The sequence below is a fragment of the Corvus hawaiiensis genome, chromosome 4, assembly GCF_020740725.1.
Source record: "Corvus hawaiiensis isolate bCorHaw1 chromosome 4, bCorHaw1.pri.cur, whole genome shotgun sequence".
NCBI classification, from domain to species: Eukaryota; Metazoa; Chordata; class Aves; order Passeriformes; family Corvidae; genus Corvus; species Corvus hawaiiensis.
The window spans coordinates 30,216,950-30,237,106 of NC_063216.1; the positions used below are offsets into that span (position 1 = coordinate 30,216,950).

A 20,157-nucleotide genomic window follows, 5' to 3' on the forward strand; every position below is an offset into this window, starting at 1 on the left:
CGGCGCGCGGCGCGTGAGGAGCTCCCGCCCTCCGCTGCCCCGCTGCAGCCAATCCGCGTGGAGGGGAGGACCGGCTCCCCGGGGGGCGGGGCCGGCGCGTTCCCGCTCTCGCCATTGGCCCGCGCTGTTACGGGGCGGGGCGAGCTGGCGAGCGGCGGCCGGCTGAGCGCGAGCGGGGTTGGCCGGCGCGGGCGGCGCGTCCGGCGCGAGCTGCCCGGGGCTCTGCGGCGGCGGTGCCGCGGCAGCCATGGCGGGGTGGGGGTCGTTCTACAGGGGCGACGGGCTGGAGGAGGAGGAGGAGCAGCAGCAGCAGGAAGAGGAGGACGGGGCTGAGGCCGTCGGTAAGGGCTCCCTACCCCCTCGCGGAGGGCCGCTCGGGGCCCGCTGCCTGCTCTCGGGGCTCCGCAGGCGGAGGGGCCGCTGCTAAAACTGTTTCCCCCCGTCCCGTAGCGGACCACAGGTTTTCGGGCCGGGACAGCCTCATCTTCTTGGTGGATGCCTCCAAGGCCATGTTTGAGTCCGACGGGGACGCAGAGACTCCTTTCGATATGACCATCCAGGTAAGGATGGATAAACTAATTGCTAAAGGCAAGACTTTCGCACCCTTTACTGAAAACTATTTTCTTCTAATTTTGGCCTGTGTGCGTTTTTTTCAGTGCATCCGGAATGTGTATACCAGTAAAATTATCAGCAGTGACAGGGACCTGTTAAGTGTTGTGTTCTATGGTACAGAAAACAACAAGAACTCGGCAGATTTCAAGCACATTTATGTTCTCCAGGAGCTGGACAATCCAGGTGAAGTGGTATGAAGGTTGTGTAAAAAGATGGAGTGAGGAAATCAGTGTAATAGCATTGTCAGTAACTGATCTCTCTAAATATAGAGAGCTATTGGATAAGTTCTTGTTACTGAAATCCATGGTTGGTAGTGGGGATAGATTTAGATTTTAATTAAAAGCTTAGAAACTTCATAAGAGCTTAGCTTTTTCTCTTATAGTTGGTTCAGATCCCTTTTCTATGTCTTTTCTTCTGTTTTAATGTGGTGACTTCACTTGCTGTCTGCTCAACCTACTACTAAAGAGTATCTCAAGAGAACTCTTGAATATCCATCAAGAAAGTGTGTGTCCATGCTAAGACACCACGAATTCCAGCTGATGGAGAATTTCACAGAATGGCTGAGGTTGGATGGGATTTTTGGAGGTCATCTTGTCCAGCCCTCCTGCTCAAGCCAGTGTCAGCTAGAACAGGTGGTCCGATATGGTAGCCTGTTTGGGGTCTTCCATCTCTTTATTTTCATAATAAGTTCTGCAATTCTTGAATTTTGCTCTTTCATTTTCTTAAAATTACGTAGCATCTACTTGATAACAAGTGCTGGTTGCTGAATTGGAAAGGCATTTGGAGGAGTGCAAAGAATACACGCTAGTGGTGACAGGTTGTCTGACTTCTGGGGGAATTTTGTCTACAACTTTTAATAGCAGCCTTTATCTCTGGTGACGTTTGATTTGATTTTCTTTACTAGAGGTGCAGGTTTAATGACACAGGGGCTTCTCCTGAAAGAACTGTGCCTTGTCCTGTTTTCAGAATTAATTACAATGGAGACCTGACAGGACTGCCTTAGGTTCTTCTCCTTTTTCTGGCAGACAGTGTGTTACAGGTCTTGCTCTTCCATTTTCCTCCTCCTTCCCTGCTTGCCCTTTCTCCCATGTTAAAAGCAGTAGCCTTGCCACACTGATAAAAACAGCACAGGTGAAAGGTGGGTGTTGTTCAAAAGGAACAGAATTGTATATTTGCTGCCCCTGGAGAGCACTATGCTCTGGAGAAGGATGAAATGCTATAGGTGATTATTATGGAGTACATAATTATGAACAGTTACCCTGTTAAGTAAAGGACAGATGAGGAAAACATTTTCAAATGAGATTTTGTAAGTGCTGTAGAGTTTAAGTGAAGGACAGAGGAAGAAGCTCTGCAGAATGCAGTGGCTGAAAAATAAAAGCTTGTTTCCCGTTGTAGAGTAACGGGAGAAAAGAGAACCTGCTGTTGCAGGTGGGAAAAGGAGTCCTAGTTGGGTTGGAGTAATCCTCAGAGCTGCAACAAGGCTGTGGGCACCTGACCTGGATGTTGCTGTGCTCTGTGTGATGATCTGTGGGCTTCATCTCACCTCTGGGTGGATTCTCTCTGACATGAGGGGCGAGGAAGGAGGAGGAGCTCTCCACCTTCCCAGCATGCTGTGGAGATGCAGGATGCATTTTAGGCTCCTCTCCTTTCTGTAGTGCAGCAGTCTGCCGTGCTGCTGCCTCTGCAGCAGGTACAGTTTACTGCTTTTGCTGCTGAGCACTTGGCATTCAGTGTAGAGGGTTTGCAATACTTTGATCCCTCCTGTTTCCCTTCACCCACAGAAAGAGCCCACATTGGTGCCAGGGCATTTTGTGTCCTCCTGGCCCTAGCAGGTGCTGTAAGTGGTAACTGGCTTGTGAAATCGCAGATGTTAGGCCATGCTGGACAGTTTTCTCAGCCAGCTGTTGGAAAGGCACTGCCACAGAGGTGCTTGGGAGCATTACTTGGGGATATCAGCTGCAAGGGACCCCTGGTGCATATCTAGAAGAGCTTGTGGTACTTCTTTCAGTATTTCTAATGCATGTGAATGCTGTTGCCCCTCCAGGCGCAAAGCGTGTTCTAGAGCTGGACCAATACAGGGGAGATGAAGGACGAGCGCGTTTCCGGGAGAACTTTGGCCACAACACCGATTATTCACTGGGTGAAGCGCTCTGGGCCTGCTCGAATCTCTTCAGTGATGTCCGAGTCAGGCTGAGCCACAAAAGGATCATGCTCTTCACCAATGAGGATGACCCTCATGCCAATGACAGTGCTAAAGCCAAGCTGGCCAGGACCAGAGCTGGTGATCTGAGAGACACAGGTCATTATTTTCCCTTTTAATTTCAGGCAGAATAAATGTGATGTATCTTTGCAGCAGATGTTAACTGCATTGCTAGTTTGTGATGGAAGAAGGCATAAAATAGTCAAAACTGGGGAATCTTTCTGAAAGTTTCTAAGTTAGAAATTTGGTATCTAATCTAAATTAGAAAATCTCTTTTCTGATCTGGTATCCAGACTAGCACTTATTTCTAGGATCTTTTTCTAGTTTGATAGCATAAATGGGGTCATGAGAGGGCCAAGAAAATAAGCTTTCTTGTTGTTGTACCATTTTCCAGGAAGGAAACAATAACAAGTTAACACAAAAGGAAAATTACTTTAATGGCTCCATTTTGAATTAGCTGAAGGACATCAGCCTGAGCTCAGAGAGTAGACAGCAAGTGCTTCATTAGTTCAACTGTGTAGTTGAGGTAACCAGTGTTTTTGGAGTTCAGCAGATGTCCTAGATCTAGAAGCTGTGAGGCTTCCTTAATTCATTAGCCCCTATAACTAAGGGAAAAGGGGTTTTCTGAACTTGTTACTACCCTCTGTGCCTGAGGTAAGATTATGTTTTATAGGAACTATCAGAGCCATTTCATACTCAATGCTGTGCATATTCTTAATTAGAGAGGAAACATTTTCTATTCTGCATTGTTTTGACTGAAGTTAAAGAATATCTGTTGCCTTTTTCCCTAGATCTCCCCTTTCTCTAGAAAATTTCACATCTGGTGCAGATGACAATTTGGAGCTTATTCTTACTTAAATTATTTGTGTAGATAGAGAAGTCTGAGAGTGCTGAGTGCTGAGTCTGAGAGGTACATGCTGATGCAAGAAAAAAGCAGTTTCTGATCCTACTCTTACCTCTTCCACTGTTTCTAGGCATCATCTTGGACTTGATGCACTTGAAGAAGCCTGGAGGGTTCGATATCTCTTTGTTCTACAGGGATATTATAAATGTAGCAGAGGATGAGGACCTTGGGATCCAACCTAAAGAATCAGAGAAACTGGAACATCTCATGAAGAAAGTACGAGCAAAGGAGACAAAGAAACGGACTTTAGTCAGGTTTGTGCCTAGTTGCGATACATCATTCCGTGGAGGCACCTGATGTTATTTTCAGACTGCATCTCACTTTCCTCTTCTGGAAGGATTCGTCTTTAAAAGCATCAGTGCTTACATTCCTCAATCTTAGTTCTTTAGTCCAAGACTGGTGTTTCTTCTGTAGTTTCCAAGGATATTTGTGGATGAGAAGAGCAGAGTGGACCCCTTTTTTCCTCTGTGTGATATCTCCTGTGTTGAGCTTGGCTAGAAATGATCATTTGTCAAAAAATTACATAATTGCCAAGTACTTACCTAAAAATCTGCAACATGAAAAATAGTTTATAGTGAAATCTGATTGAAATGAGGCTTTTCTTGCCAATATTAACGTAAAAAAAAATCATCTGAATGTGCATGGTAGGTATTTTGGCCTATTATTAAATAGTGATATGCTGCTAGTCTGTCTAGGCACTTGGCATGGATCACACAGCCTTGGTATTTCTAATCTCCTACTAAAAGATTAGAGATACTTAAGAGAGATTACAGGGATCTTGACAAAGCAGATAGAAAGTATTTTTGGAACCACATGCTCCATAACAGTTGTTTTTTTAGGGAGTGGGTTCATAGCAGAATAATGTGGAAGCACAGTAAGGGAATGAGCTTCAAGGCCTAGTGTTTTTTTCCAATAAATATATATAAAGTGTCCCAACCTGAGCTGTTGTCACTGGCATGCTTGCTCCTCAGGAATGTTCCTCAATTTTTCTAATAGCTGGGGAGGAAGAATCCTATAGCAGTGATACCTTTTAAAAGAGAGGAAGTAGCATTTGTAGTAACTCACTGTTCTGCTCTCATAACTTGAAGATTAGCTCTAATTTTAAATCTTTACTTCTAATTTTTTCTTTAACGTGTGATTTATATTTTTTCTTCCATCTTGATATTGTTTGTCTTAGTGGTTTTTTGTGGGGGGAGGGGGGAATTTTGCCTTCTGCACAAAGAGCTATGAGAATTCATTGACATTACAATAAGCATAATTGGGGTACCCAAATGTGGACTTGTCCTATGCTCTGTTTGAGCATAGCCACCCTTCAGTGAAAAAAGTTAAAAGAAATATGGTAAATTACTTGTGTTTAGATAATTTTTATGACCAGAAGTGATATTGCAAGAATATTTTTGTGCAAGTGAGATTATGAGTCAAGTGATAGTATGTTTCCAAATACATATGTGATTTTGTGGGAGTGGAACAGGAGAAGGTCAGAAGAAATAACTTCCATGAAGAGGTGATTTTCTTCTGCAGAAGTGATTTTTCAGGAATCTCAAGTCTGTATCTGCTTTTTTACACAGGTTAAATCTGCATCTGAGCAAGGATGTGGCACTTTCTGTTGGTGTTTACAACCTTATTCAAAAAGCTTATAAACCATATCCGGTGAAGCTTTATCGAGAAACGAATGAACCAGTTAAAACCAAAACAAGGATGTTTAGTGGGAAAACAGGCAGCTTGCTCCTGCCCAGTGACACTAAAAGGGCTCAGGTAACACATTGATTATGTGCCTGCTTTTTCCTGTCTCTGCAATGTGTGAGGGAGATGCCAATTCCCTTGCTACTTTTGTTTGTATTGCACTTTCAAGATGAGATACAGAGAAATTTGCATCTGTATGGCCCCGGGGACAGCCTGGTCTTGTTGTGAGCTCTGCAGGGTGAGAGTGGATTGTTTCCCTGGCCTGATTGTCATGGGAAGGCATAGCTGCTGGGGGAAGTGCTGTCAGGAACACAGGTCATTTCTTTCTGTAAGGCAGAACCAGGTTGTCAGAGCCTGACCTCGTGAGACCCTGTGCCATTGCTGCTGCTGCTGTCAGCTTTTGACTCCTTAGGAATGGATTTGGTCTGTTTTGTTAAACATACAAGTATGAATCACAGGGGAGTTGGAGCTGTTTCCCAAACAAAAGGCATGTTACCTTTGGAGTTTTTTGTATGTATTTTTCTTGTTTTGCCTTCCTGCTTGATAGTTTGGCTGATGTAAATTGAGTGTCATGTCATGTTCTGATCAGGCCCAACTTTATTTCAAAACAGGTTATGTAGTTCCTAGGTATACTGTCATAGTGTACTTGTGTCTCCTTCCATGTTAAAAGGTCTTAAAGTTGTTTTCTTAAAATGAAATATTAAGTTTATTTATACTGGATATTAGTTTCTTGAAATGAAAATGAAGTATAGGAGATGAGCAGAAAGCTGAACGTTAAGCCCTGATGTCTTAGCTTCAGCAGCTGAACTATAATATGGTTTTGATTTTGTGATGCATGAGTGGTGCTTCAGAAGCATTGTTTCTCAGTCACTCTTTCTGTCAGGAGTAGGTAGCTGACATGCAGCTGCTGAAGCAAATTTACAATTGGACAGGACCTCTGAAAAAGTCTGGTCCAACCCGGCCCAAAGCAAGACTCACAAAACCAGATCAGGTCACTCAGGGTTTTTTTGGGACAGCTCTGAGAACTCCAGAGATGAGATGTGACAGCCTCTCTGTATGAGGGCTTAGTCATTTTCTTAGAAAAGTGCATTTTGCTAATGTTCAGGTAGAATTTTCCTTGGGATAATGGTCACAGACTGTCACTTGCCATTTTGGTGTGCACTACTTACGAGGGTTTACACTGTCTTGTCTATAACCTTCTTTTCAGTAGTGGAACAGAGCAATTGCATCCTCTTCCTGCCCTGTCCTGCCTTCTGGTCCCCATTGTTTTTTGTGCTGGCAGCCCTATCATCTGCTCTTCCCTGGTTTAGATGTATGGAAACCGACAGATTGTGCTGGAGAAAGAGGAGACAGAAGAGTTAAAACGGTTTGATTCTCCAGGTTTGTTTCTGATTGGCTTCAAACCACTTTCAATGCTAAAACAGCATCACCATATCAGGCCCTCCCAGTTCATCTATCCTGAGGAGTCCCTGGTGAGAGGTAAGCAAAGATGGCAAGAGAAGGTTTACCACCTCGAATTAGTGTAACCAGCTGATTCATTGTGTGTTTGAGTGGGGATCATTGAGTGTAAAAGCTTTGTCTAACTTAAAAACTTGCTGAAGTTAAGAACTGAATTAACTGCTATTGCCCCTCTCAGCTGCAGATATTTCTTGTTTTCTTCAATAGCAGAAGAGCCAATTGTGCTTCATGTTTATCCATCGTGACAAGCAGCTAATTAAACCATGGAGATGTAGTCGCAAATACTTGTTTTAGCCATTCATGAAAGGAGGATCCTAGTACCTGACAAGAAGGCAAGGATGGTTAAAAAAACCCAAACAAAACCAACCAACCAACAACAAAACAAGAAAAACCTAAACCCCAAACCAGTGGAGATAATTGCTGTTTTTAAGTCCGTATCAGCTAGGAGTGGAAACATGATACTCAGGAAGTACAGTTGAATTAACAGCACTTTACAGGCTTGTAAAGAGAGAAGGAGAGGATGTTTAGAACTGCTTGTATATGCTTTTATATGTGTATACATAAGTCTGTTAATCTAGAAATATATATTTAAGCTGCAGTAGTAAGAAAACACCATCAGCTCCTTAGCCTAGCAGTGGATAAAGAGGGCTGAGTTACGACCAAATGCTTTGCAGTGTTTGACTAAAAAAAAAAGCCCTTATGCTTGCTTCTCTAACTGCAGTTTCCTGGCTCAACCACTTTACTTATATATCAGTCTTTCCCTGACTACCATATCTGGTGAAATACACAGCAACTGTGTGCCTCAAGAAGAGTACTGAAGTCTCAATTCCTAGTGTGTTACTTCCACAAAAGGTCCTACGCTGCTACTGTAATGTCCCACCAAACAGAGACAGACTTTGTGGATAAAATTTCACATTTCGCCATTTTCCATTGCTTAGATGGTAGTGATTTCACTTCTTCTGCCAGAACTCCAACTCCTGGTCAGGAGAGACTCACTAACATTGTCCATTTTGAGTGTTCTCCCTTCCAAAATTTGCTTTTTACCTCCACAATAATGCAAGCATTTCAAAGAAGTCACAGGTTTTGAAACTGTGCTATCTAGGGTTATGTTCCAGAACAAAGGAGCAAAGCTGTCAGTCTGACCAATCCACTCTTTCTTTTGCAGGGAGTACAACTCTCTTTAATGCCTTATTAATGAAGTGCTTGGAGAGGGAGATGATGATGCTGTGCAGATACACGGCTCGCCGGAACATCCCTCCTCGCTTTGTGGCCCTGGTTCCCCAGGAGGAAGAGCTGGATGAGCAGAAAGTGCAGATAGCGCCTCCAGGTATGGGAAGAGATGCCACCTTTCCCTGCGTGGTTGGATGTAGTCAGTGTAATGGTGTCCTGTATTGAGGGAAAATATTCTTAGTGCTACCCCTCTTAAAACTGGGGAAAATTCTTTCCAACATTCCCTTTCTTCAGTTTTGTCAATGTAAGCATCTGATGTTGAATCCATTTTTAAAGCCCCAGTTGCATCAGTGCTTGCTCAGGTATGACCTGGCTACAGTGTTTTCCCTGCCTCCTACCTCTTTTTAGCAGATTCAAATAACTGATACAGAAATTAAAAGCCTTTTTTTCCTGTTTGAAGACTAGACAGAATGTCTTTTCCTGAGTTATGTTGTATCCTTGAATATGTTGTAAAGTATTAAATAAATAATCTCACATAATAAGCCTCATGCCACCTCAGCTGGGTGGGGAACGATTAGGGAGCAGACTCCTGCTCGTTTGCATTTTCTCACCTCTTTAAGTGCAAAAACATCTTCTGGGAGAATGTAAAGTAGGGAAGTAACACTGCTTGTGTACAAAGTAAAGTATTTTAGAATAATGTGGGCAATAACTTGGTTTTCAAACAAATCTTTTTCAAGCTCATACCCAGTAAGGAGTGTGGAAGGTGGACTACTCGATGTCCTGCATGAAAAGCAGGTCACCAGTATCCAACTCTTAGCTATGAATTTAGTCTGAATCTCTTTCATGAAGCCATTAGTGATGTCGGTTACAAACATTGAGATTGGGATTGAGTGTCATGCTGTAGGCACTTGGAAGTTTTATAGATTGCTGTTGTTTACAACAGAACAGGTAGTTAGCTTGGAGTCATCAGACTTCCATAATAACCATCTTGGTCTTTCACATAAATTATTTTGAGACCATGCTTCTGTGTAACCGTTGTCTTCCTCCCTCTCTTCTGGATAGGTTTCCATGTGATTTTTCAACCCTACGCAGATGACAAACGTAATGTTGATTTTACAGAAAATGTGCCAGCCAGCCGAGAGCAGGTAGACAAAATGAAGGAAATAATTCAGAAGCTGCGGTTCAAATACAGGTAGATGGAGATAAATAGGATGCAGGGGGTGGCATGGGCAGGAAAGCACAACCATTGCTTGCTCTGTTGCACATGTTGTTCAGCTGTGGTGTTCCTGAGATGAGATTGTGATGTATTTTGATGGAAATTGCTTCTCTATGCAGTAGCTTTTTCCAAACTTTATTCTTAAATCATTCTGGATACCCAGGCACCGCAATGCTTTATGTAGCATGTTCTGGAGTTCTTTGTTCTTTGTAGAATTGCTCTTGTTCTCTGGGCTGTTGTCATTAGTTGCAGAGGTATCACATTTTATTGTGGTTCTGCCACTCCACTGCAGATCAGACCCAGATCATTTAAATTAGAGCACTTTAGAAAGAAGAGTTAGGCCTTTTTTTTTTCATTATAGCTAGGATAAATGCTATGAAGTACTTTCATGGGAGATTTTTTTCCCTAGGTATGTGGAAGCCACCATAACTGTTATTAAAGTATAATGCCACTGTCTCCTTTTGCCTCATACAGCTTTCTAACTCTCACACAGCATTCTTACGTGGTTGATACATGACAGGATAGTGATTCAGCAAGTAAACTGAAAAGAGCAAAAGCAGTTCTGGTGCAATGGATTGTTGTGTGGGAAAGAGGGAAGTTTTATTCTGAAATAAGTTTGTGGTAGATCTTAAGTGTTTTGTCTGTCTTCTTGGCAGCATGCATTGACATTTTGGGGGATTCTTGACAGGACTGACAGCTTTGAGAACCCAGTTTTGCAGCAGCACTTCAGGAATTTGGAGGCTTTGGCGCTGGATATGATGGAACCAGAACAAGCTGAGGATCTTACAAGTGAGAACTAGTGGTGGGTGTGAAGGGAGGCAGGGTAGGGGACTCGTGACTTTCTTATAAGTGAAATATGTTCTACTACAAGCCCAAATGTCTTTTAAAAAGTATTTCAGTTGTGTGCAGTTCCACTATGTAGAGTTCTGGATGTGTCCATTCTGAAATACTGAAACCTTATTTTCTATTGCTGTCACTTTTAAGGTAAAGAAAAAAATTGCTGACCTTATCATCCAAAATTAAAACTGAATCACCTTTTTTCTATGGTGACAAGTGTTTTCTCTGAAATTCCTCTCTTCAAGATTCTCATTAATATTTCGGTCTGATAAATGGGCGGAATCAAGAGAATTATTGTGCTGGGGGCAATGCTGCCACCTAGTGACCGTGAGAGTTTGTATTGAAGTGTCTTGGATGATCACAGAGTGGGTCAGGTTGGAAGGGACCACAGTGGGTCATCTGATCCAACCTCTCTGCTCAAGCAGAGTTATCCTACAGCACATTGCACAGCGTTAGTTCCAGGTAGTTCTTGAATTTCTGTGGTGAGGGATACTCTACAACCTCTCTGGGTGACCTGTTTCAGTGCTCAGTCACCTGCCCAGTAAAGTTCTTCCTCATGTTCAGATGGCTCTTTCTGTGTCTCAGTTTCTGCCCATTGCCTCTTCTTTATTTTGCTGCTGGATGCATGAGGGGATATCTCCACCAAAATCATGCATCTCTCGTACAGAAAAAGCTGTTTATGTAGGTTTTCCCAGAAAAAACATACATGTGATAATAATTTCCCCGAAATCATCAACATCTGTTCCTTCCACTTTGTGCATGCGTTCTTCTGTCCCGGGGGGTCTCTCTGGTGGTCATAGACCCCAAAGTTACAGCTGAGTGCTTGATGAACTGGTGTTACTTCCCAATTCAGAGCAGAGTTGGTATACCTAGGCTGGTTCTTATTTTGTGAGTCCCTTCTTGGTCAATGTTTAACATGATCCTACAAAGTTAAGTACTGTGTGGTTCCATACACTAGTGGTTTTGTAGAATGAGCATTGTACTTTTCCCACCAGGTGAGCCGATAGTTCATCTGGCAAGAACGATGGCCTTGTTTAGACTTTCTTGCGATCACACTTTTTGAGAGGGCAAACCTTTATTTTTTGCCAGTGCCAAAGTCTGAACAGATGAGCCACAGGCTGGGCAACCTCGTGCACGAGTTTAAGCAGCTGGTTTATCCCCCTGACTACAATCCTGATGGGAAGGCTGGAAAGCGTAAACAAGGTAAGTAGTGGTGGTGCAGACACAAAACATAATGTCTGTATTCTGTTTAGAAGCTTCTGTGTTTTCAGTTTGTCTCTTAGTTTAAAGAAGCTGCTTGTGCAACAACTCTTTGCTGACCTCCACAATGAAGTATTATATCCAGTATTGATTCTAGAGAGTAAAGAATATTGTGGTATCCAGTTGGAGAGTTGCTGGAATGAAAACCTGCAGAGTTTTATAGGCAGTAACTTGGGTAAATGACTGCAAAATATATATGTATAATTTTAGCAACTTTCTGTTTTATGACAAGAGCAGTAAAATCATTCATGCTTTGAGTTTGTGTTGGTGGGGAAGCAGACTTTTATGCATGGGCTATTTTAGCAAGTCCAAGATGGGCATCTTTAGGGCTAAATGTGTAAGTAATGCTGGAGTCCATGTGTAATTTGGGCGTCTATGAAAGACTGCATAAAGTGAGCGTCAGTTAGCTGAACTCCCTGTGGAATCATTGTATTCCACTGTCTCAAAGAGAATCCCTTAAAAGTTTCATTTGGAGGGTGAGGCTTGTATCAGAACACAAAGTTTCATAGTTCAGTTAAGATCACTCCTATCAATGAAATACTGCATGACTTACATAGTGACATCTGTTTCTTAAAAGAAAACGTGGAAACTAGGTCTGTCAAAGCACCATGTGCTAATGGCCATTAACTATGGTATGTATAAGAAACAGTGATGTCTTTCTATTTTGAAAAATCTTTGTGATCTAAAATATGTATCTCTCTAGATTCTGATGGTCCAACTGAGAAGAGGCCCAAGGTAGAAGTCTCAAAAGATGAGCTATGGAGTCACGTGCAGAAGGGCACTCTGGGCAAGCTCACCGTACCTGTCCTGAAGGATGCATGTAGGTTTTTGGGGTTGAGGGGTGGAAGCAAGAAGCAGGAATTAATGGATGCTTTAATTGAATACTTTAGTGAGCGCTAAGCTGGAGAGGAAGGCCCTGGTTTACTTCTGTCTGCTTAGAATTTTGATTGTCTTATGTGGGTGCTGTGTCTGTTTAATCTTGCTCTGAAAGAGAAGGCAACCAAATGTTGCTCTATCTAGCAGTGGAAAAACTTTTTACTCTTAGTTGTGAAACATCTCTGCAAAGTTGGATTCTGTTGACAGTAACCAAAGGTAGAACTAAATTCCCTGTGAACTCAGGTGCCCCACTGCACATGGATGGAGTTGTGCCTTGCTGGTTTCTTAATAAAAGTTATTTTGGACCTTTTCCTTTGCAACACTGACTATGCCGTCTCTGCATCATAAAGACAGCAGAACTCACTTCTGTGTAATAAAACACAGTGATCTGTGTTAATGGCACCACATGAATTCAAGCAGCAGGTTGAGTCTGTGTGCTAATAGAGGGTATAAATGTATGTTACTCTCCAAAACAGCCAGCATCAGTATTTGTAATCAAATTGGGTTCTTCTCCACCATCATAGTTCTAAATATTACCAGCAGATCTTAAAAGAAAAAAATCATTACTGGGAAGCAGTATCCAATCCCTTGGGCAAAAAGCTGGCACTTCACAAAGCTGCACAGACAGGTCTTCCATTTCTAAATGGTAATAGCAAAAGCTGGTTTAAAAAAGGAAAACAAATAGTATTCCCTGGAAGGCTGCACACATCCCAGTTAAATTACTGAGATGGCATCGAGCTTTTCCAGCGCTGTAAGTGAATATGAGTCAGACTTGTGCAGGCTTCTGTACTCAAATCTGTGCTTTAAAAATAGAAGAATAGCAAGTTGTGGAGAGACCCCTTGCTACATACAGTATTTTTACTTTTTTAATCATACTTATGGAGGCTGCAGCCAGGTCTCTTTTTGAGTTTTAGACTTCCATCCCTGGCATGCCCCACCTGTCTTGCAGTGCAAGATGACTGAAACAAATAAACAGTTGTTGTTCTTGCTTTAGGAAATTACTAATTGTTTAGTGAAACTCTCAACTTTCTACATGACAGGACATATCATGTAGAAACATGGGATACCTGAGGTGTCCATTTGGTCTGCGTAGTGTTTTTAGTGTTCAGAGATTCCTCTCTGTGGCTCACAAACTATTCCATGACCGGTCTGAAGTGTGGCACACCTACCGGAGCCAGCTGTGACCACCCTTGTGGCACTGTGACTGTCCTAGCTGTGCCAGCATGCTGCGCACTTCTACCTCCACACCTCCTCCAGAGAGAGCAGCTAGCCTGCATTGAGCTCTGCAGTAATGAAGCTACATTACCTGTTACACTTTCAATCAGCCTGCAGTAGTTATTTTTAATAAAGATTTGTCTAAGCACTCAATTTATTTTGCCCTTGGGCAAAGAAGCTACTGTAAATGCTTGTCTTAGCAAGGCTTGAAGAGAGGAATAGTGAGACTATGCTGTCCATAACTCTGTGAATTGAATTCTGCAAATACCCTTGTTAACATCTCTCTTGGCTTGCTAACCCTTAGGCACACTATGTTCCAGGCTTTGGATGATTGTGGCATGTTTGTTCTAAGTTATTAGATCTGCCTCCTGGCTTTTTTTGTTGTTGTTCTTTTTAATAGCAGCTATCACATTAGGCAGAAGTTTAAAAGGGATGGCAATGGAGTGCTTCAGAGCAGAAAAAGAAACAGTTTTGCTTGCTCAAGTATTCTTTATTTCTGCTCCTCGTGTGCTTTCTCTTACATCAGCTGTCTTGGTACAATAGGGCAAATCCTTAGCAAAGCTGTAGTTCTAAACACAACTAGCTCAACAGTCAGCATCACTAGAAGGGAACAGGAGCCCTTCTAAACCTCATACAAATAAAAGGATTCTGAAGTATTTGTATCAAGTTCACCTCAGCAAGGATTACTGGCATCAGCCATTTACAAAAATGTACAAACATGGTGTCTTCAGTCTTTCATGAGCTGCCTTCATCTGCTTGGGATGTACTTACTAAAGGTATGAAGTTAGTGCCTCTGTGGAAACATGACAGAAAATTTATTTTCCCTTCTGCTATTGCACCTAATGCTGTTTCCGCAGTATTTTGCTTTGGCATCCTGCAGTAGAAAACAGGTTTGATATTCCAACACAGGGGTTTAGACTTCTCTGCTCAGAGCAGTAGTGGATTTATTATACAATATGCATTTAACTAAAACTAGGTCCGTAAAACCACCACTAATCCAGATTGCTGGTGGTGCTCCATGCTTTTCCAGAACATGAGATGATACAGCCTTCTCTCTTGAGACATGGTAATTTATCTGAAAAATTACTTCTCTTGTTTCCTTGGCCATTAAGTCTCTGATTCCTCTGTTCTCTGTTTCCTTGGATATGACTTAAGAGGGTTCATCTTCAGTCAGGTGACTACAGTGCAGTAATTAAAAAGCATGACACTTCTTATAATTAACAGCCAGATGTAGGGTACTTGTCAGCAACAACAGGCTGCTCTGCGCCATGTGTTTTGTACTTAACTTCCCTAGGAAGCCCAGCCTCAGTGGTAACAGTCTACACAAAGAAAACGGAAGGAGTATGATTTACTGCACTGCAATAGCCTTCAGGCAGCCTCTGAGCAGTTTAGCTTTACAAGCAGAAACACTCCAGTTAGTTGCAAATGCTTCACCAAGGGAATGACAATTCTATTTAGCTTTGCAGCATTTTTATTTTTTCTTAAAAAGTCAGTATTTAAAAATAATCAAGAATTCCCCTTGTGTACTGCCATAAGATTTCTGCTTCCCGTGCATCTGTACAGAAGTCTCGTCTGGTTTTAAGAACAAGGGCTGTGCTAGGCACGCTGATCTTGGCTCCATCTGCTGCTACACAGTAGCTGCTGCCTGCCTTTTACCTGGCCTGTGCTATTCCCTCACTTAATGACTCCAGCAGCCTGAACACGGGGAACCTTTTCCTCAGTAGCCTAAATCGTTCAGAAATGCACTCACACCTGCTGGAGGCTGAAGCTTAGCAGAAATACTGCAACACAGAGGAAGCCGTCGGGTGGGTTAAAAAAGCCCTGAGCAGGCAGACAGGAAGACAAGGGGGGAATTTTTTTTTCTTTTAAACATAAAACAGGAAACACAGTTGTACAGTCACTTTTCAAGAAGTAATACAATGAGAATGAACGTGTTGGAGTAGAATAATAGAAAAGTGGGGGGATAGGAGGTGGAAACACTAAGAATTAAGCTATTATTAAACAAAAATGTAGCATTTTGAAATGAAACATTGATATCAAAACTATCATCTCAACTGAAGCTAAACATTAATTTCCCCTAATTTGCACTTTTTAATTTCACACACATTTACACTCATGGGCACTTAGACCAACAGTCTTTCTATAGCTTGCTGTACAGACTGGATCTGAGGCTTTAGCTGTGATCCCTCCTTGATGGTGATGGAGCAGGCGATGACAGGCCGGGAAACGCCGCATGCCCGGCCCAGGGCTTGCTTGGAGCGCACAAACACATAAGGGACATTCTTGTCCTCGCAGAGAAGAGGGAGGTGCAGGATGATCTCCAAGGGCTCTGCATCTGCTGCCATTACAATGAACTCTGCTATGCCTCTGTTCAGTGTTTTGGTGGCTGTAAAAGAAACTGGAGAGTCAGTCTAGGTCTTTCTGGAAAGAACACCTAATGTGTAACAGCTTCAGGAGATGTTGAAAGTGGCCTCAGTGGGAAGGAGATCTAGTGCATGGGACATGGGTCCTAAGAGATTAGAGAGTTTCTATCCTTAGGGATTGTGGGTTTTTTACAAGTTTGACTAGGTGAAGCCCCAAGCAACTGTGAAGGAAGCCACTCTCTGAGCAGGTTGCACAGAGGTACCCTCAAAACCAAATCTTTTATGGTTCTGAACTAGCTAGGCATCTGGTAATCCTAGTGCCACACCACTGAAGCATGCATGATTACAAACCATGCACCAGGAACGCAATTTGGGAATCTGCAAAAACTGCACATAAATGCTGAAAAGATTACAGCTTAGTTCTGTCCCTGAATATTGTTTAAGCAGGCTTGAAGGAGGAGAAAGGAGACACACACCAGCAATAGCCAGATCTATATAAAATGAGTGATTCACAGCTACAGAGAAAAGACAATCTCTACCCATGGCATCTCACAAAATCCTTGTTATGAGTTGTAGCACACTTTGCAACACACTAGTCTCACCTTCATTGGCTCCCTTGCGTAGTTGCTTATAGTTGCAGGACTGCTGCACAAGATCCAGCAGTGTTTTTGTGAGCTGTGCATCAGCCAGCGGGTAAGCTTTGGGATTCACTTCTGCCTCACTCTAAAGGAAAAAGTAAAGAATATTACAATAGGAGCAAAGGAGGCTTTGTTCCAATCAACACTGCACAGGCATCATGTCCACCACATATATTGATTACTGGAGTCGTGTCACTATATTCTCATCTGCTCTGCACATATAGAAGAAACACCACTGCGTTTTACTCCTAAAAGAGTAAGGATTCTTCTTGTATCAAAGTAAAAGGGAAAAGTAAGAAAGATATGCTTCACATCAAAGTAAAGAGTGTATCTACTCACACATCTACATCCTACAAACCAGCAGCAGTGCACTTACGGGGCAGTCTTCAGGCGGTTTATACCACAGACTACACAAAATGAAATACTTCAGTTCACATATTAAAAGACTAACAAAAAAATTGAAGAAGTCCCCAGAAGAGCACGTATCAGGGTTATTTCTGCAAACCACAAGTAGCTTATAAACGTTAACATCACCAGCGGGGTGGCACAGCAGCGAGTTCACAAGAAGTGTTAGCGACCGGCGCTGGCAGAACCGCGGCCTGTCCGGCTCCCGGCACTGCGCGGGGGTGACCCCGGACACCGAGTGCCCCGTTACCGGCTGTCCCCCGGACCGCCAGCCCCCCGGGCCTCCTTCCCCGCAGCCGGCCGCACCCCCGCCCGCCCGCCCGGCCTCCACGTGCTGCCCGCCGCGCAGCCGGGAGGCGGCCTCCCTCTACCCCAAGGCCCTTCGGAGGAAGAGCGACAGCAAGAGGAGAAGGAGAAATAGGAGAAGAAGGAAGAAGAGGAGGAGGAGGAGGCCGGGGTCCAACGCCACTCACCATGGCCGCGGCGCGGTCGCTGCTGTCGGCCCGAGCGCGCTGTGACGGAAGAGGCGGGAGCGCTGCTGCGGCCGCCGGAAGGGAGGCGGTCCCGGGGGCGGTCCCGGGGGCGGAGCCACCGTCCCCGCGCGGGGCGGAGCCGCACGACAGCCCGGGCAGCGGCCGATGGCGGCGGCGGGGCCGTGCGGCGGTCACGGGCTGCGCTGGGCGCTGCCGCTCCGCCCGCCGCTCTGCCTCGCCTGCGCCGTGGAGACCCTGGGCGACAGCAGCGCCTCGGTGGGCAGCGCCTGCCCCGCCGCCCCTTTCCGTGTGCAGCTGGGCCGCGGAGCACCCCCCCAGCGGGCCCCGCCCCGCCGGCTGGGCTGCCGCTCTCCTGCGCTCAGTTTGGGGCCGGGGCCCGGCCGGTGTGGCCTTTGGCCAGCCCTGTCCCCTCGGCACCCGGGCCCTGGTGGCCCTGTTCCCCTCAGGGTGGTGGGAGCAGCGCGGAGCTCGGGCCCAAGGCCTAACGGGCTGCTGTGTTTGATCCGTAGCTGGTGCGCAAGAAGCACGTCCTGTCCCGTCTCCAAGATGCCCTGGCCTGGCAGGCGGTGTCAGTCGTCCAGCTGCTGGCACCAGACGAGAGGGTGTGCATGCATTTGATAGGAACTCTCTTTGGTAAGAGCTCTGCTGAGGCCTGGTGCAGCAGCAGGGAGGAGGCAGTTACCTTTTGTTGAATACATGTGACACTCCTCCGCATTTGAAGCCAAAAAAAAAGAGCAAAAGAATATTGAGGTTCCTATCTCCATACTTCCACTGTTCTGTTAGATGTGTAATTACTCCCTGCGGAAAACTGTGTGTGGCTGATGTAGAATAGGTTAATTAATTTCCTCATTCCCCAAGGAGCAGGATTGGCATGTTCATAAAGCTCTTGCAATTTTCCGAAGTGTCTTGATGTATCCATGAAGTCCTTCTGGAGAATAGGAAGTGCCTGGCATATAACTCCGAATGCCCTCCATTCTGGTCTCATGCCTCTGGAGTTATATGAAGATTCATACAGAAATCAAAGTGTGAGCTAAAAAGGTGTTGCAGGACTTAATATCGAATGCGCAAAACACAAATCTGCATAGTGGGGTTTTTCCACACCATCACTTTACATTTGTAGAAATATTTGTTGCTGTACAGCTAGAACCTTATGCTTTCTGGTGTGTCATAGCAAAATAGTGTTCAGCAGCATGTCAGAAAGTGTCTTTCTGGTAAGTATCTGTGATCTTGAACATCTCTTACTGATTTCTTTTTGCATTGCAGTACTATGGGAAATGTCTTTGAAACTTTAAAAATCTTGATGGATAAGAAATAATGGTCTAAATGAAGGAATAGTAAGGCAGGAAGGGAAAGGTGGACGGTAGGAATAAGAGTGCCCTCAAAGCACAAATATACCAGATTCCTTTAATTCCACAGTCTCATTTGCACATCAGAGATAATTCTTGTTCTTTGGGGAAACGTAACTTAAAAGACCCTTTCCCTGCCTTGACACGCTGAATAGTTCAAACAGTTGATTGCCCATAAATTGTGTTGTGCATGTTTTGGAAGCAGCTTTGTTAGAAACAGAACTTTATGCAGGTTTAGTTCTTCTAATTGCACAAATATTTTTGAATGTTGTGCGCACACCTAATCCTTCACAGAAGTGGAAGGAGTGGTGCTTATGGCCAATTCAACCCTACATTATATGACCCTAACACAAAGTAACCCAGAAGACAGGGATGCTGTGCTTGCATTTCAATGCTCTTGTCTGCTGTCATAATTCTCTGAGAAGAGAATTCTCGTTGTGATTGGGTGGTTTGAGGACAGCTTTGGGTTTTACTGTACTTGGTGTAACTCCTAGAGCAGTTGGAATCCCAGTCTAAGCTTGGGGCTACAAACAAGGGCATGTTCATTTTTGATAGAGCTCAGATGAACCAAGGATCATTCGGTGCAAGAGTGTTAGAGGGACCCCCCCAAAAGTTTGAGCAGTGCTGTGGAGGAAGTATTAATAGTGAATTCAGGAAAATACATTTGTTTTTTGCAAAGAGAATATTGGAATAAGCACAGCCAGAAGAAAGAGGGTTAAGAGAGGTGGAGTGTGGAGTGTTATGTATGAGGAGGTGGTGAATTTCAGATAAGCCTGAATTTCATGCAGCTGATACTGCAATGTTCACTAATGCTGTATACAAATCTTTTCTAAAGTTACTAAGGATTGGGCACATGAGGCAGGAAATAAGTAATTTCTTCACCTGTCATAACATTGCTTTAGTTGGTCAAAATTCTGAGACATCGTGGAGTCTTCAGAGGGGAGGTAGTTGACTGGATGTATTGAAACGAGTGATTTAGTGTGGCAACAGTGGGGATCCGAACCATATGCCTGATGCTATAGGTTGGAAGGAGCTGGGAGGTAGAGTTTCTTGTCTGCTGGGGTGTAGTAGAGTGAGACAGTGGTTTATTTTAATATATACAATCTTATGCTCTCACTGTAAAATTAACTTGTGAAGTGATGCCTTCAGGTTCAATTTAATAGTTTCCATACGATTTAAATCTGGTGTTCCGGTTTGGTTTCAGGATTTTCAGTGCTGTGGAGGGAGAAAGCTGTTCATAGTAACTGATAAGAATGGAGGACACAAAGGACAAAACTCACAGCTGGGTTTTGACTTCTGTCATTCCAGGGTGTTGTTTCAGATGTATAACTGGATACACACAGTGAGATGTGGTGGTGGCAGCAGTTACATATTCCTTGACATAGGTGGAGCCACTGACTTCCAATTGCAAAGCACATAAAAAATTGGCAAGAGAACGGAGTGTCTCATGTTCCTGTGTCCTGCTTATGGAGGCAACTTT

The 20,157-nt window shown here is 43.9% G+C and overlaps 3 protein-coding genes across 4 annotated transcripts in view; 2 read left to right on the forward strand and 1 right to left on the reverse strand.

Annotated features, from left to right (window-relative positions):
* Positions 1–187: 187 nt before the first annotated feature.
* Positions 188–12,536, forward strand: XRCC6 (X-ray repair cross complementing 6). The gene is made up of 12 exons (XM_048300985.1): positions 188–341; positions 451–560; positions 657–795; positions 2,657–2,911; positions 3,787–3,970; positions 5,285–5,471; positions 6,710–6,878; positions 8,023–8,184; positions 9,090–9,219; positions 9,932–10,032; positions 11,170–11,283; positions 12,044–12,536. The coding sequence occupies exons 1-12, from the start codon at positions 248–250 to the stop codon at positions 12,238–12,240; spliced, it is 1,842 nt and encodes a 613-aa protein (XP_048156942.1). The 5' UTR covers positions 188–247; the 3' UTR covers positions 12,241–12,536.
* Positions 12,537–15,312: 2,776 nt separating this feature from the next.
* Positions 15,313–17,417, reverse strand: SNU13 (small nuclear ribonucleoprotein 13). Its single transcript, XM_048300987.1, has 3 exons — positions 17,311–17,417; positions 16,397–16,517; positions 15,313–15,817 (listed from the first exon to the last, which is right to left on the reverse strand). The coding sequence occupies exons 1-3, from the start codon at positions 17,311–17,313 to the stop codon at positions 15,555–15,557; spliced, it is 387 nt and encodes a 128-aa protein (XP_048156944.1). The 5' UTR covers positions 17,314–17,417; the 3' UTR covers positions 15,313–15,554.
* Positions 17,418–17,460: 43 nt separating this feature from the next.
* LOC125324725 (coiled-coil domain-containing protein 134-like) overlaps positions 17,461–20,157 on the forward strand; it is a 49,010-nt gene continuing 46,313 nt past the window's right edge. For both annotated transcript variants that reach the window (XM_048300976.1, XM_048300977.1), the window contains exons 1-2: positions 17,461–17,586; positions 17,841–17,964. In XM_048300976.1, coding sequence (XP_048156933.1) covers positions 17,476–17,586; positions 17,841–17,964 — 235 coding nt within the window. In that variant the 5' untranslated portion in view covers positions 17,461–17,475. The remainder of the gene's footprint in view (positions 17,587–17,840; positions 17,965–20,157) is intronic.